This window comes from Lethenteron reissneri, chromosome 26, assembly GCF_015708825.2.
Source record: "Lethenteron reissneri isolate LAM-NWPU_2019-01 chromosome 26, ASM1570882v1, whole genome shotgun sequence".
NCBI lineage: Eukaryota > Metazoa > Chordata > Hyperoartia > Petromyzontiformes > Petromyzontidae > Lethenteron > Lethenteron reissneri.
In genome coordinates, this window is record NC_083804.1 from 17,709,002 (window position 1) to 17,726,469 (window position 17,468).

Below are 17,468 nucleotides of genomic sequence, written 5' to 3' on the forward strand. Positions count from 1 at the left end.
AAAATGTACCTGCAAATTCATCAATTAGAATTACACACAGCAACGTTGTCCACAAATATTGACCCTCCTGAAAAGGACTCTTGAGACTCACAGAGGCATTCCTGGGAAATCCAAAGTGTGATGACAACATAATAATACAATAATAAAAATAAAACATAATAAAATAATTCTCACGACGTTTCGGCCACAACGCAAGCAGCCGTCTTCAGGTGAAAACCAAGTCTGTCGAGGCGACAGCGGCTGTCTCCTCGACAGACCTGGTTTTCACCTGAGGGGACGGCTGCTTGCGTTGTGGCCGAAACGTCGTGAGAATTATTTTATTATGTTTTATTTTTATTATTTTATTACTTCCCTTCTACGTGACTTTACCGAAAGAACCAAGAAGATGAATCCCTGCAGTCACGAAAGCTTCAAATGGAAACATAATAATAATGAAAGTGTGACGCAAGGAACCTACCTTTGCCGACATTGTCCCATTCGCCAGGCAGCCCGGCCGTTTTCCATCCACGGTAAAGAACGGCTGCAGGGAAGGCGGCGCAGTTGGGCATGAGAAGAGTGAGCCCGCCATGGAGGTTGGTGTGAACATGGGCAGAGTGTGCTTTAGGACCTGGGCAGCGGAAAGCAGTGGAAAGAGTACGGCAGAGGGAGAGTCAAGAGTGAAGGGTAGGAGTATTTGCAGGGTGAAAGCGTTTTACAAAATTGGGAATATGAAGATTGAATAGAGAGGTATGAGGTGATAACGAATGAGGCACGTGTAGGAGAGGGGACAAGGGAGGATGACGAAGGATTAAGTGATAGGACAGGGGCAAGGAGAAGGGACGGAGGAGTAGAATGAGGCCAAGAAGGAGACGAGGATGTGAAGGAATGGATTTGAAGGTCAGATTAAAAAGGGAGAATTTTGAATGACGAATGTGCATAGGGTGCATAGGAAAGACGAACACATTGGTTTACAGCAAGGACACAAAACGTGATGATGAAACATAGTGACGAATTTGTGTAAAAATGTTATGGCAATTACGATAATCATTTTACCACGATTGGCAACATGACTGCCATCGGTTGTGACAAATTCAAATAGGATGACCACAAAAGCCACATTTACATTCTCGCTGTGTTTTCTTTCACTCTTTCACAATAAGAGTTTAAATGTCATACGACATTCGCAGGTCAACTGTCAACAAGTCAGCAAATGCATGCTGTATGTACAATGCATTCTGGAAGATAACAATTCATTGTATGGGACTGGAGCGACTTTTAATCTTCATTGTTTTTATGCAGCAGGGTTGGCTGCTCATTACCATAGTATCAGATCATCTAAAGCCAACGTGTAAGAACGAGTATCTCCAGAAGAGAAGAAAAGTTTTATCTTTCATGAGTGGCTGCTCGCTCATGTTCAGCTCAAGCATCAAATTAAGTAAAAAAACATTTGTTTCACATTCACGATTCAGTACGTTCAGGCATTTAGTGAAAGCTGGCAACGTGAGTTGTCACGGCAGGGAGACAAAGGGCCCTGCCATCAGCACTGCTGCAGCTCATCATGGAGCTGGCTCATGCCATGATGCCCATTTGAGCTTGAAGATGCTCCGACTTGGCACAATAACACGAGATGCACTGCGAGCACATTGTGCTCATTTCTCCCGCAGCCCCATCCTGTTGTAGACACAGTTATTGAGACACAAAGTCCAACACAAGCCCTTTGCTCTTCCCACGAGTTTGGGAGCGAGATTGGCTTCGCGCAACAAGCTACTGGGACCAACCCCAACTTCTCCTTAATCACTCCCACCTGTTCTCCCATCACCATAGCCATACCACCACTTTTAATAACCCCACTCATTCACTCAACCACCATCGTCTTGTGTACACGTTTTTAATTGTCGTGAAACGCCTTGTAATAAAGTGCTATAAAAAATCTATATCGCCTGATATACAGGAGGTCGTCGGTTCGATCTCGACCGTGACGCCTGTAGATTTGGAGTTTGCATGTTCTCCCCATGGTCGCGTGGATTTTTCTCCGGGTCCTCCGGTTTTTACCACCATATTGAAAAAACGCATTTTAGAGTATTTAATTGCTATACATTTGCACGTAATAAGCCACTTCGTTGAGCTATCATTTGTGGCCAGGTCGATTCTGAAAAAGAGCTATAGAGCTCAGTGGGCTTGGTTAATAATAATAATAGTTCAATTTGTAACGCGCGCAAATTTGCAGACGTAGTGGCCGCAACTCAGAGGCGCGGAGCCAAGCTCAGAGTCGCTCAAAAGCATGATTGTAGAGGTGAGTTTTTAAGTCTCTTGAAGGAGGCGATTGAGGTGATGCTGCGAATGTGCAGATAAATATATAAACAGTTTATAGTTTTAGTTAAGTTCATATAAGATCAAATCAACTTTGCTGCTGTGACAGGTTGCGTCATCGATGTCACTTAATGCTAGGTAGAAGGAACAACACTTTTGTGAAAACAAATTAAGCAGCATTCTTGTGAAGTCTTTTAAAACAACTCGTCCACAAAAGGGCAATGTCCATTAAAGGACACTTAACACACAGCCGCATAATTGTTTGTTTAAAGCGATCAAACTTACGATTTAACCCAGGACACAGTTACGAGTAAGACCATGCATCTTGACAGGGTTGATTTCAATCCCCTGGCGAAATAAACGTCTACGGTGGGCCTTAACGAGCTGCTGCTGCTGCTGCTCGTTACCTTGGACTGGTGCTGGCGACTGGAGGGGGAGTGGAAGAGCAGTCCGTCCTGTGGGCTGGCTGCCTTGTGAGCCATGCCCTGTGTGCCAGCTGCTCCAGGATGGCCCTGGGCTTGTCCTGCCATGTGGCCGTGCGTGAAGCCATCGGCCATCTGCTGAAGGGTTTGCGACAGGACGAGATAAATAATTGAACTTGGGCAATTCGGACACTCCAGCAATGTTAGAATCATTCGTCGGTCTTACTTCAGCATTCAGTAACGTTATCGATACGTTTGTAGCGGTTTAACAGAAGGCCCTTTGAATTGGTAAGTCCATCCGTCTGTTAGTTTAATTTTTCAAAATAATGTCTGCCCTATTTCACCACCCGCTGACAAGCTGATGAGTGTAATGTTGTTGGTAAAGTGGCTTAAGATCATAAAAAACCTCTTGAGTGCACATGATCTACACTCGTGTGTAACCTAGACTAAATCTCATCACCGCCCTCCGTCCGTTGCCCCACATGGCATAACACAGCACTCGCTCGAGTTACTGCAAGGATTTTCATAAAACTCTTTAAGTTTAATAAAGGCATTCATTGAAATAATGATTAAAATCTCAGTGCTATTTTACAGTCTCCCGTTAAAAAGGCTGTACATTATTCGGTTTGATGTCCACTTAAGCTTATTATTCTGTAGGCGATACAAGATAGGATCAGAGGTCCAATTCATATCTTTGCAAGTTAAAAGTACCATAAACAAGCAGCACATATATCTATAAATAAATAAACAAAGACAGCCTGACCCAAAATGCTCTACATTATGGAAAATATCATGACCATTTTAGGATAGCCTGGGTAAACCTGATTGAAACATTTTTAAACCATTTTGTTATTTTACCAGGTAAGGCCCACTGAGCTAAATACTTTTTTCAGAAGCGACCTGGCCACAAATGATTCCTCAACTTAGTGGCTTTATTGCACCAAAATACTCAAAACACATGTTTCTAAATGTGGAGGGAAAAACCAGAGGACCCGGATAAAAATCCACGCGACCACGGGGAGAACGTGCAAACGCCAAATATACAGGCGTCAACGGTTGGGATGGAACCCACGACCTCCTGTATACCCGACGAGGTATTTAACACCTCGCCACCGTGGCACCAATACAAATGTTTGATGGTGTGGGCCCCACACCATCAAACGTTCACTCTCCTAGGCCAGGGGTCGGTAACAAAAAGAACAAAAAATTAACCCGTAAAAACAAAGTTTTTCACTATAAATCCTTTATATGCGTGGCATCGGGGTGGCTAGAGTCCTCTCGTCCTCTGGCTTGAGATGGCTGCCACCTATGTGTCAGATGATTGTGTGCCAGCATTAACCAATTGGTAAATAAATATTTTAAAAAATTTCCCTAAACAGTGTAAAATTTAGGAAAAAAATTTTCACGAAAATTAATTGTCACGCACAACGAGTGTGTGCAAAATGTCAGCTCGATTGGATCACGGGAAGTGGGTTAAAAAACGACCGAAAGATTTGCACGGTCCTAAGCAAGGAAGCGAACTTAATATAAAGGATTTAAAAAGAGTATTTTTTTCTGAATGTGATAAAAAAAAATATCTATATTTCAAGAGCCACAGTGCACGTGAATACGAGACTCACGCGGCTCCGGAGCCACAGGTTGCTAACCCCTTTTCCGAGGCAGTGCATCATGCTTCGCAGTGAGCGGCGTGCCACTGTTATGGTGCCCCCCCACCGCCCCCACACAACACCTCTACTGCCCCCCCCCAGAGCAGCCGCAGCTGGGCCCGCTCTGCGTGCTGAAGCACCACCACCCTACCAACCTGCACATGAACTTCACCAGCAGTCAACATGCAAGGCTTGGACGGGGAGGCCGTGAGCTCCCTCTGCTGCGTCGTGTGGGACGGGGAGGAGTCGCCGCTCGCCTGGGCGGCGCCGGCCATTCCGAGGGACAGCCCCGCCGGGCCGTGCTGGGGGCTGCCGTGCACCTGGCTGCGCTGCATGTGGCCGCTCTGAATCTGGTTGTGCTGCAGCATCTCCAGAGCTTTGTACGGAGGGGCCGTGTGGCTCAGCAGCATATTTTTGGGTGAAGAAGAGAGGGCGGAGTCACTGTGACTGTGAGTCAACTGCTGCCCATTGCTGCACGATCCAAACTGCGCGCAGCTCATAAATGGTGCCTCTTGTTTTATCGCAAAAATCTGCTGCTGCTGCTTCTGATGCTGCTGCTGATGCTGCTGCTGATGCTGCTGATGCTGTTGTTGTTGTTGTTGCTGCTGCTGCTGCCCCTTTCCGGGACTGGACTGTTGAGGCTGCAGGTGAATCATCGGGGGTGCAGCGATGTGCGATAGCTGTTGTTTTGCCGTGGCACATCCATGACCCTGGAGCCCAGCTGTATCAAGATGCTTTGTGGAGGAGTTAGTGTTGTGACCACCATCACAAAAATTATGTGAGGCCGAGCCGGGTGCAGCGGAGCTGGGCTGAGTAGTATGTTTCTCCCGCTCAATCTGCATGCGGATCTCCTCTAGCTGCCGCTGCTCCTGCTCTATCATCCGCGTCAGCTCTTCGATCTTGCGCTGCTTTTCCAGCAGCATCTTGTCCTTTTCATCCACGTCCACCTTGACAGCAGAAGCTAAGATGGATGCATTGCTGGAGGCGATGGCCTGCCCCCCTCCTCCTTCCTTTTCCCCACCGCCAAAACCACTGGCAGTCATCGCGCCGCCATCTTCATCCATTTCAGTCTTGGCGATCAGAGGTGGAGAGCACAGATGCAGCGACGAGGCCATGCTGTTTGCCGCCTGCGGAGACATTGGGTAGTCGGAGAAAGGGTCTGCAAAGCTGCCGAAGTCCGTGCTCATCAGGCTCTGCTCGGAGACGGCCGGAGAGATGGGTGGCGTGCTTCCGCTGCCACCGCAGTAATTCCCCCCCGCACCCATTAGCTCTGGCGAGAAGCCGGCACTGCCGCCACTGCTGCTGCCACTGAGGCCACTGCGGCTGCTGTTGGTCGCAGGGGAGGTGGCGACGGTGGCGCTGCTGAGGAAGCACTGCGAGAGGCCGTCCCCTGCCATGCTGGACAGCGTCACGACTGCGGGGATGCCGGACGAGCCAGACGTGGACGGAGCGATGTAGTTCGGGTCCTGGAAGGGCCTCAAGCGCTCCACCAGCGTAGGCTTGGTGCCAGAAACGGGCAGCCCTCGGGATTTCAGCTCCTGCCGTAGCTCCGACACCTAATGTGGAGGGGAGTATGCATGAATTTTACCAAGAAGCTGTTCCCCACAGTGAAGTTCAGGTATATATACATGCAGAGAATTAAGGGAGCATAGTTGGGCAACTACATTTGTAATCTCGAACCAAATTGCAACACACCTGGAAAATGACCTATTAGTAAATATAATGCATCCATTAACACTTGTACTTATCAGTGGTTGAAATGTCTTTTACCCAATTATACAAACATACTATCCTTTCCCCCCCCAGAATCATTCGTAATTATTTTGGTGGATGACATGTGGTATGGCTCTAGCAACAATGGGTATAAAAACATCAGCTTTGCTCAACAGAGTATGGCACTTTTCACACTCGTGTTAATACATCTACTCAATGGCATGAGGAGTTTGGAGTCAAAATAAAAATCTCGGTGCGATATCTGTTGCGAAATGCGATATGGCTCGAGGGACATTCTGGGTTCTCATTTGGACGGAGAATGTAAAAGCACCATGGCTCCGGATGAAAGCAGCAAATCACCTTGAGTTCTTCCAGGTTGGATGGCAGAAGGCCGGGTTTTGCCGGCTGAGACGGCGCCGGGCTGGGCGTGTGACGAGGAGGAGCCGACGAGAGGGACGGCATCGATGACAGCGAGGAAATGGAGCCGCTCATGCTGCTGCCCAGCCCTCTCTGCTCTAGCGTGCAACCGTTCATCATCGCGTCACACCTGCAGGCGTCACGGTGGCGAGATGTTAACTACCTCGCCTGACATACAGGAGGTCGCGAGTTGGATCCTGACCCTGACGCCTGAATATTTGGAATGTGCATGTTCTCCCTGTGATGGCGTGGATTTTTAGCTGGTTCCTCCGGTTTTTCCCTCCACATTTAGAAACATGTGTTTAGAGCGTTTGGCTGCTATAATTTCCCACTTGATAAGCCACTTCATTGGGCTATCATTTGCGGCCAGGTCGCTTCTGAAGAAGAGCTTTACAGCTCAGCGGGCCTTACCTGCTCAAATAAAATAACATTGGCAACGAGGGAGGTGGACGTGGCAGGAATGAGATTTTGATTGGCTAAGAGATGCGTCAACTGTTGGGGGGGGGGGGGGTGTTGGGGGAAGCTGTAGCACAGTGGTTCATGCACTGTGCTATGAACAAAGAGATCCTGAGTTTGATTGCCAGCCACGGTTGGAATCAGTGGTATCTGAACTAGTTCTGGGCTGTCCACCACCCCCTTCCACCACTACTCCCTTCACCAACCTGCACTGGCCAGAGTGGGCAAGTATTGCTAAACAATCCCCATGACCAATATGGTACGCGAAGGCCTTCATACAGCAGTAGATTGACAAAGGGATGGAAATGATAATACGAATAAGATAACGATCATGCAAGAATTTCAGGAGAGGAATGCCAAATTTAACTAAACTGTTCGTGCATAAAAAGAATTCTGTTTCAGTTTTGGCTTACAAACTATAATGATTATTTCCAGTAAATGGTTATGGTTTTTGTTTCAATTCCATGGTAAATAATATATGAATGATGTTACTGTTTTGCAGTTATTTTTCGCACAAGTAGACGATTATTCAATATAAGCTTGACAATGATTAATTTAAACCCACAATTCTATACAGCAAATATAAAATGGGTGCGTGGCAAATTTCATTGCTGCACAGTACTTCGGGGCAGTTAAAAGTTCTTCTTAAAATTCTCACGAGAGATGAGAAAAGCAAGCCGTGTGTTCCTTAACGTTGAAAATAATACTACAGAATGTCCGCGAGTTTTACATTTAGAGCAAAGGATCACACCACACTTAAGGGTCTGTGGATAAGTTGACTCCAGACCGACAAACAGTGCCCATGGCTCATGAAGCAAAGTGGATTGACAGCAAGCAAAAGGTCAGGGCAGGCAACCATAAATAAGACCATGTATAAATAACAGTAGCTTTGAAGCCACAACAACAATGGGACTCATTGCTCTTGCATTATTTTTTATAGCACTTAAAAGTCGGTTATGGGTTACACTTGGCAGGGCACAAATTGTAGATGCCTTAAACACCATCTGAATATGACACGAGTAAAACACGATACTCATGCAATCAGGACTTGCATTATGCCTGGCCAACATAAAAAAACTAACACACGGTCACTGAAAAAACAAAGCTTAAAATTCGGCTATCGTGCCAAAATCAGGATAAATCAATAACAGAAAAAAATCAACAGGTAATCTGCTCAGCCAATCCAAATCTCCTCCTGTCCACAAATGGGTAAAACCACTACAATATAAATAATAATAATGATAAAATATTAAATGGTTGCAAAAACCTGCACGCCAACAGTCACAGCTGTGGCGAGCAGCGGAGTTTTACTTTGGCGGGGCGGGCAGGATGGCTTGATAGTTGTAGTGCTGCTGCTGCTGGTGGCTCATGATCTGCAGCTGTAAGAAGAGCTGCTGTTGCTGCAGCAAGCGAGAGTACGCCACGTCCATGGGGGGCGCTGCCTTCTCCAGCTTCTGGTCGGGTGGGATGTACTGATGGTACTTGAGCTTGCGAACCTTCGGCTTGGGATCTTTGGACTTTTTGCGGCTCTTGCTGTCAGAGCCTGGCTTGCCCTGGTTCTGGTGAGCGGGTGAAGCACACGGAAGCAGACACAGGGCCGCGGCGTTCAGTGCGTGCAGCTACAGCCAAGAGAGTACGGCACTGGTTCAAATGGAAACAAATACGAGAGGGTTGAATTCTGGTTTGATGAATGGGCCCTGCCAGCCACCCGCCCTCACATAGATGCCCAGGGATCCATTCAAGAGCTTTGGCTCCCCGAGAATGCCCTGGGACTTGTTGGTGCAGCCCTGGCTAACCGAGGGGTTCGTTGCTGGTGAGGGACGGTAAAGGTGGGAAAGCACAGATGTTGGAGCATAGTACAGTTCAACATTTTCCTGCACTCCCCTTTGTTGATGATGTAAGTTGAACCATTACAATGACGAGTGAAACAATACAGAATCAACTTTGCTGGCAGTGGGCAGGTCACTGCTTGTCTTTGAGCAATTGCTTTTGGGACGAAGTATTGAGCTCGTGGCACTATTGAGAGACATGTGGAGTAAGTATCAGCACATGGTGATCTTTACTTATTGAACGTGTGATACCACTGATTCACACGCAGGCGATGGACAAAATTGTTGAACACTTGGCACATTTGGCATTAGGACCAGCGACACGGAATAAAACACTTTAACGTATAAATGCAATGCACGAATAAGACTCGCGTATGGAAATGTACTTACTTTAATGAGCGTGGGCATGGACTTGCTCGGAGTGGTCATCTGCCCAGGGGACGACTGGTTGTGGTTGACTGTTGGCTGGGGTACAGGTGGAGGAAGCGGAGGTGGAGGTGGAGGCGGAGGCGGCGGCGGCGGCGGCGGCAGCTGCTGTGGTGCCATGACAGCGGCCGGGGGCTTTGATGTCTCCACTGAGCTTGGCAGCAGTGGCAGGTACTAGAGGAATACAACGCGAGGTGACCACTCATCCTTCAACAACGTCCCGGTTCAGACAACACAACTACCGTATTATCCAGATTATAAGACGCATTCCCATCGCCACCAACCTTGTGCCAGGTGTTAATAAAGTTATGCGAAGCTGGTTTCACAAACTCATAGCTATCAGATTACAAGAAGAACCCCCAACTTTTGCTTTAAAATACAGGGGAAAAGTTTTTTTAAATATAATCCGGAGAAAAGGGCATGTGCAGATATACAGTATCAAATATACTCAACTTTGTCAGCTATTCTGACAAATGCCACAAGTTCACATGCCATACGTTTACAACTGGCAGCATTGCTGCTGTATTAAATGAAAACCAGAACATTAAATGGAAAATGTTTATTTCCTGTCAACTCGATTTTATCGTAAAAACTTTACCACTTACCACACCGCTTGATATTTAATAAGCATCTGTCCAGATGATTTCATTAAACTATGTAATTGTAAAAAAGGAGCAAGTTTAAAGTGTGGTGATAATGCAGTTCATGGTTAATCGGCGGGATACATTTATTGAAATTGTCGAGTTAAATTAAATGTCGGCATGAAGCAGGCATGCTCAAAAACATAGCCGCATACTTAGATTTGCCTGGCTTAAGTATACAACACTTCACACGCGTGTGTTTATATTTATGTGTTTACATTTTCTTGAAGGAAAGTATATTCTACTTGCAGATCCAGTTTATTTTCCTCACAGCCATCAAAGTACTCATGAATGTCATCATTAAAAGCACTACATGTTGCATGTCGCCGAGTGGAATGTGCATTAGCCGGAACATTTAATAACGTGTACATTGGGGAGAAAAAAAGCAAGGACTGCTAAAATGCTAAAAAAAAGTTTACTGATGAAGTTCAAGCACGACCCAAAGTGAACTCTGGTAATTCTTAACCAGACGAACCGTTGAACAATTTGTTAAAATGTACAAGAAATACGTTAACAGTGTTTCATTTTAGAATTTAGAAAACCTTAAAGATTGATTCATAATTGTATGTATTGGGTCAGATCACCGCGTGATGTACAACACACCGTCCCGTGTGTGTGTTATACCATCCTCCCCTCTACACAGCCAAATAAATAAAGTTCGTAACGTGAACAAACGCAGCGATTTATACAGAAATCAACTTCTATCGTTGCGCGTGCCAATTAACTCAAGAGGGGCGGTCGTGACCGTGGCGTACGGCGGCAATAACATCACCATCGCTCACTTGTATGGTCGCGGAGGCGACGGGCGACAGCGACTCGGGGAGCTTGAGCTCCGGAGGGGAAGGCACCGAAGACGCTTGCGACTCCTGCGAGGCCGGCTGCTCCGGGGACGGCGCGTCGCTGCTGTCGTCGTCGGCGTACGAGAAGATGTCCGACGTCTTTGGGTACTGCACCTGACCGACTGCCATGCGGAGATGCAATTCAAACTATGGTTCATATTGTGGCTACTACCGCTACGACGTATTGATTTGTACGTGTACACGTAGAGCCCTTTTTGGTCAATTCACTACCGGATAGCGGCCTCCCACCACATTGTGTGCGATATCCGAGCAGAGAAGCGCAGCACGACAAAATATTTGTCGAACTGGCCCCTGCTGCCCACAGCGGAGCATAGCCTCATGTAGTCTGTGACAACCTTGCGTGCATGGTGGTCACCCATCCAAGCAAGCAGTATCCGAGGATGAACCCTGCTTAGCTTCTGAGATAAGACAGCGGGTGCATCCCAGGTGATTGGGTCACAAGCAGTGATGGTAATCCCATCACAAAAGCAGTTGAGCTTGCAGATATATTTAAAGCAGACCTATGGTGTGGAGTTTCAGCATGGAGTTCCTATGTGATGCAGTGTGGACATGCCTGCACTAAAAATAACCACGCGCGACTCCTCCCTTGCTCAAGGGATGCTTCCCAAGCACAGGGTGCACTCATTCCCTCTTTATGTCTCCCACCCACTACCACTGAGCACATCGGGTAACCGCGAAGCAAACTTCTGCACATCTACAACATATTGCAGATCAGGTACGATGCTTGCCACGTAACGAGAAGCGTGCACATTATGGGGGTGTGCCCTCAATGAGCGCACAGTTAACTGAGGTGCGCATGGGGCACGCGTGCACGTTGAGAGGTCACCCGCATGTGCGAGCTTTGTTTGCTTCATCTGCCCCCGTGTATCTGGTGCTGGCGGCTATGCTGCACGTGGCCTCTGACACAGCACTGTGGAGGTGAGAGATGGTGCAACATGCAGATTCGTGAAACTCCTCTACGAGTGGGCATTGAGGTTGCCACCTTTTGGTTTGCTAGGAGCAGTACTACAGCAAGTGGACGAATTCCCATCCACCCATCTATATTGCATCTGTACAGGGATTGCGTGTTATCCCACCGCCCCCCACCCCACAGGCATGGGTTTTCATGGGTTTTCAATTTTAAACTAAACAATAATTGCATTTTACCAGGTAAGACCCATTGAGCTAGAAAGCTTTTTTTCTTAAGTGACCTGGCCACAAAAGTGATTAAGCACAGGTGGAAGATTGCTCTTTTTCCATGAGCTGCGCCAAAATTTAGCACTCTGCCATACTTACATGGCCCCGCACCAAACTAAACAATAAAAAAAACATGTATTTGACCAGGTAAGGCCCATTGAGCTATGCAGCTCTTTTTCAGAAGCGACTTGGCCACAAATGATAGGTCAACAAAGTGGCTTATCAAGGACATTTCTAGCAGGGAAATACCTTAACCACATGTTTCTGAATGCGGAGGTAAAAACCGGAGGACATGGAGAAAAATCCACGCGACTACGGTGAGAGCATTCAATCTCCAAACATACAGGCGTCAGGGTCAGGAACAAACCCCCAATGTTCTGTATACCAGGCGAGGTAGTTAATATCTCACCACTGTGGCACCCCCTTTTCTCTGGGTCCTCTCGTTTTCCGCCTTCCACATGCATAAACACTCTTCAATGGATTTGGCGAAATATATGACCACAGAGCAAAAAATATACACGTACAGAATTCGACGTAATTTTGAGATAAAATTTTCATGGATGACGCTATATGCATCTGTTGAAATATATTATTATGTATCTGTGGCAACGTGGATTTCACACCAGGAAGATAGACTTTCCTGTTTTGCAATGTCCTGGTCTTTCAGCGGTTGTTAGCACACACAGTTGGGACTGTTGTCACAGAGCAATGGTTTAACTATACTCAGCGATCTGCAAATAACAAAACAGCTGCTAATATTGCCGATGTGACAGCAAGATCGTGCCTAATATTTACATAATAAAGCTCAATGGATTTCAACGTACATGAGTTGATCTCCCCCAATATCAACGGCTGACGGTCGTGGGACAAATTAGTGCCGAGAAATGAGCAACTGGCACAAAGCACGCACACACGCACACACGCGCGCACACACACACACGCTTGGGTTGTGCGTAATTTACCCTTTTCCATTTCGATGACATACATGTACGCACACGTACGTCATCGGAACAAAATCGGAAGGTAAAAATAAAATCACTTTATTGGTACCGTGGCTTCCATAAGCCCAAGCGGGAGGGTGTGTTGCATAGTCTGGTGCCAGCTATCATGAGAGTGTGGTTGTGTCGCTACAGTTCTCTATGGCGAGTATGCCTTTAAAAACGGCGCTATGCCTCCGAATAAAATTAACGCTAACCGCTTCCGCGTCCCGAGATTCAGCGGTGAACGGGACCCCACCCTGCAAACCGGCGGACGTCTCGGAATGGGAAAGGATCAATGGCAAATGTGCAGCGGCAGTGACCTTTGATGGCCTCCTTGAGGGTTGAGTCCACTGGGAGGATGTTCTTTTCCACCAGCTCCATGGGCCCCGGGCGCTGGGCGATCTTCTCGTTGAGATCGTCGGCGAGCCGCGCTCGCTTGAGCTTCATCTGCGTGGCCTGCAGTGAAGGCTCGGCCGAGGTATCTGCGCACGACAGGAAGAGACCAGCCGCACCGAAAGCTCGTCACGAGCGCTTCACCACTCATGCCTCTCGGGCCAGAGATTGCGTAGCCCGACCCAAACGATAGTCATCGTACAGTATTCCCTGGTTATTCATAAACTTGCTATCCGCGAATCCCATCCGGAACTCTACATTTCAAGTTCATTTTCAAGTTCATTTATTAGGTGTAGCCCTGTGAGCCATTCGGCTCTTGAATCGGGTGCAATCGCAACAAACAGAAAACAAAAACATGAACAAGAAAACATCTTAAAGTGACTATGTGCAAACAGAAAATCCAAGAAAAGACAGCTAAATATTGCAGTAAAAGCACCGTACACCAACACTGTGTGCAAAAATCCCAGTGGGATTCAAGTCAAACAACAACAACCACAAGACAACTTAGATTAAGGCCATCAGTCTAACTTTTCGAAAATAAAGCCATAAAAGCAATGAAACAGTGATCATAGGAACTGTGACCTAATTTTCACAATAAACGACGTGAACAACATGTACTACCAAACTCTGCAACCATAGCTGGCTGCATGAGTCACTCCACAACAGCAGGAGCATCAGTCGGAGTATCAACATTTTTCAATGCACCTTTAAGATCAGCACACTGCATCAACAGAGAGAGAAAGTGATAAAATAATGAGATAAAGTGATGAGAGATAAAGTGATGAGAGACAATGTAATGCGAGAAAGTGATGAGATAATTTACGTTTAATACTTTAATATTTATATTTCATTTGTTTATTATAACAAACTAGCTTTTTTCTCATCCAAGGACGGGTGTATATTGCAGTAAATTTGAAATATTCAATAGAAAAATAGTTCGGCTCATGATTATTAATGAGAGGGGGGAGGGGGCTTGCCCCATGTGAAGTGACATGACCCGTTAATGGTTATGGTGGAGGGGTGCGGTATGTGGCGTGACGTCACCCGCTCATGATTATTAATGAGAGGGGTGCGGCATGTGGAGTCACGTCACCAGCTCATGATTGTTTATGAGGGGAGGGGGTGCGGCATGTGGAGTGCGAGACCTTCTTGTGCGTTTGTGTAACCTATTAAGGCCGTTGGGCTATGGCTGGGCTCATGGCGCAGTGTGAGACCCGCTGCAGCAGCATCCCATCCCCTCTGCCAAGTCGTGATGTGACTACATCAACTAATTTTGTGCATGACATCGATCGTGATGTGTTTAATTCATCAGATGCCACCCAAGCCTTGTTTTGTTTTTCATGTAAACGAACACAAGCGGCCGCAGGAGGACAGGCGACATTACGATCCCTCGAACAGCAGCTCGCACACCTTCCAGGATGTGCATCTTCACCAGCTCGGCACGCTCCGGCCTGCTTCGGATTTTGTGCTTTAGGTAGTCCTCGGTCTGTGTGACACACACACACACACACGAGTCGCATGTCGTTCAGTAACGCGAGCCAAACGTCATCGGGTATAACGATAAATAATTCACAACCCTCTGTTAGTTATGGGCAGGGGCCGGCAACTTGTGGCTCCACAGCCGCATGCGGCTTTTCAAAGGCTGCTCTTAAAGACCACCGTTTTGCATTCACACGCATTGCGGCTCTTGAAAGAGGATTTTTTATACCGAATACAAAAAATGTTTCTTCTTGTTATTTTGGTTTGCCAACCCCTGGAAATGGGGGCTTGTTGAACCTTACTTCACCACAGTGGTCAGGGTGGGCTGGTGAAGTAAAGGGGGAACAAGACAAGTTCGAACATCACTTGCCACAGACGTTAGCTGTGGCTGGGTATCAAACACGGGCTACTGTGTACGTAGCGCAGTGCACTTGTTTATGTCGGCAACATGGGTCAATCATAATGACCGCAGGTATATTAAGATTCACCCCGCTAGCGATTGTGTCAAGACTTGCATCAAGAATCGTATCTCACGCCTCAGTTGAACGATCTCGTTTGCATCGTTTCTTGTTGTTTATTCCGTGTCATTTGCACAGTTTCCTTTGCTCCATTTGCTGCGTTCTAATACGAGGAGGAGAGGAGACAACTCACCCTTGCGCGCTCCAGGCTTTTCCGCTGCTCGTGGAATGCAGCCGGACTCTTCAACGCTGCAAGAAAATAACGGTCACGCGACGCCCACCGACAAACAACAGCAACCAGACAGCCTGAAAAATGGGGCGAAACAAAACATATTTCTACGAATGCCAAAACCGTAATTTGTAAACATTCTGAGTAATGTGCAGGTCATTTTTCAGCATTGGGACGTTTGGCCAAAACAAGTGACATTGAACGTTGTATTTTTTCTAGCTTGAATTGCATTTGAAAAGGGTACTATAATGAGCGCGTGAATGCTCATCACAACTTGATGAATGCACGCATAGATGTGTGCAATGCGCAGGCAATGGTGAGCAGGTATGGGCGCTGAGCCACACGCCGTAAACGTGACAGCGAGTTGGGCAGCCCAATATGCTCGTATCACCCCCCCCCCCAACCGAGCCGTCATGGCGAGCGCGCGTATTCGGCCATGTGCCAACGCCAGGGAATCATGACCAGGTTGTCGCACGCGCACGTTATATTGGTCAGAGGGAACCATCTGTGAAAAAGAGCTTCATAGCTCACAGATTCCTGCAGTCTAAATAAAGATTCTGATTCTGTAGACAACATCCATTAGCCCTGGCAACAAGTGGCCTCACTTGCCATTACCTACGTAATGGCAGTCCCGCAAGCAGCCACGATGGCTGCTGGCAGAAGCCATGACGTATGTATGTACGCTGAACTTCTTTCGCACCGTACGTAGCCAACCGTCCTAATCGGAAGTGCGGGGGAAGGACAACAAACTAAACACAAATAGCAGCTGATGCTTAAACCGTGTGGTGGACAGTCAGATCAGAGAGCAAGGCGGTAGCGGACGTGGCAGCCGAAGTAGCAGCAGTAGCGGCAGGGAGTGAAGGTGGCGGAAGCTTTGGGGGAACCAGGCCCTCAGCGCGTAGTGCCCACCTCAGGAGGTCTCGCTGAACACCTCTCCCGTTCACTTCTGCGGCTGCCTCGTTCCTCTGCGCGCCCTCCCCGATTCCCTCACCTCCAAACTCCAAACGCCCACACTCATGAGACATAAGTGCCCCCATCCTGGCTCTCGCCCCACTGGCTTCCCAATGCGATGCCGAGTCCGCCCCATTAAGATCACCCTCGCCATTATCGGGATCTCTGTGAACTCGCCCCTGCCTAGATCGCCGTCCTCTCATCGCGCTCCCCTCCTCTTCTCGTGCTCTCCCGCTCCGGTTGGTTATGTATGACGCGGAAGAAGTTCAACATACATACGTTATCGGTCAATTCACGAGTGTTTATATGTGGGAGGAAACCGAAGCAACCAAGGAAAGACCAAGTGTGCGAGGGGGAAACACTTTATCCCATAGAGACAAAACAGGTGGAATCCACATTAACCGTACAGTCTTTTCCTGGTGAGTTTCAGTTTCATACCTACCTACTTGACGCCCATGGGTAAAAAGAGTTTCACATCATTTGTGTAATCAACCAAAACTCGCTGCCTCCGTAGTGCTGCAATACGGGCCTGCAGAGCCAACACCGCTACCCCGGCAAAAATGAGAAATGTAACTGGAAAAAGGGAATTAAAGGACATGCGTTTAAACGCAGGAAAATGGGTGTATGCGTAGATATGTTAGAGATACAATAAAAACAGAACTACACGTGAAGACCCATGCAACTGGCGGAAATGGTGCAGTTGCAGTCCAATTACTGGACGTGTGAAGAAGAGCTTCATAGCTCATCGGATTTCTCCAGGTCTAAATAAAGATTCTGATTACCCTGCTGAGAGAACAATATTGTGTTCAACCGACGTCTGACAGCAGAAGATCACACTGCAATTGTACGAGTAACAGATACGTTGCGCCGAGCATGTTGTATGTTGAATGGACAACTAAAATTACCAATGTGTAATGCGATATGTTTTTTTATTTTAACACGTAGGCTTTCGCGACCAATATTATTCATAATAAAGTTTTTGGGTAAGATCGCGTTATTTATAAATGTGTCGTAACCCTCCACCACCCGACACGGCCAATCAGCAAAAAAGTGTCACGTTGACAAAAGACAAATAGTTCACTACTTTAGCCCACCGGTGTGTT

General features: G+C 47.2%; 1 protein-coding gene across 8 annotated transcripts in view; it reads right to left on the minus strand.

The window, feature by feature from the left end:
- LOC133347753 (myocardin-like) overlaps positions 1–17,468 on the minus strand; it is a 140,644-nt gene that overhangs the window by 10,336 nt on the left and 112,840 nt on the right. For 6 of the 8 annotated variants that reach the window (XM_061560325.1, XM_061560324.1, XM_061560320.1 and 3 more), the window contains 10 exons: positions 15,379–15,434; positions 14,659–14,734; positions 13,176–13,337; positions 10,622–10,800; positions 9,163–9,372; positions 8,255–8,502; positions 6,431–6,617; positions 4,513–5,913; positions 2,697–2,849; positions 458–607 (listed from right to left, as the gene is read on the minus strand). In XM_061560325.1, coding sequence (XP_061416309.1) covers positions 458–607; positions 2,697–2,849; positions 4,513–5,913; positions 6,431–6,617; positions 8,255–8,502; positions 9,163–9,372; positions 10,622–10,800; positions 13,176–13,337; positions 14,659–14,734; positions 15,379–15,434 — 2,822 coding nt within the window. The remainder of the gene's footprint in view (positions 1–457; positions 608–2,696; positions 2,850–4,512; positions 5,914–6,430; positions 6,618–8,254; positions 8,503–9,162; positions 9,373–10,621; positions 10,801–13,175; positions 13,338–14,658; positions 14,735–15,378; positions 15,435–17,468) is intronic. The other 2 variants (XM_061560319.1, XM_061560322.1) reach the window with 2 other exon arrangements.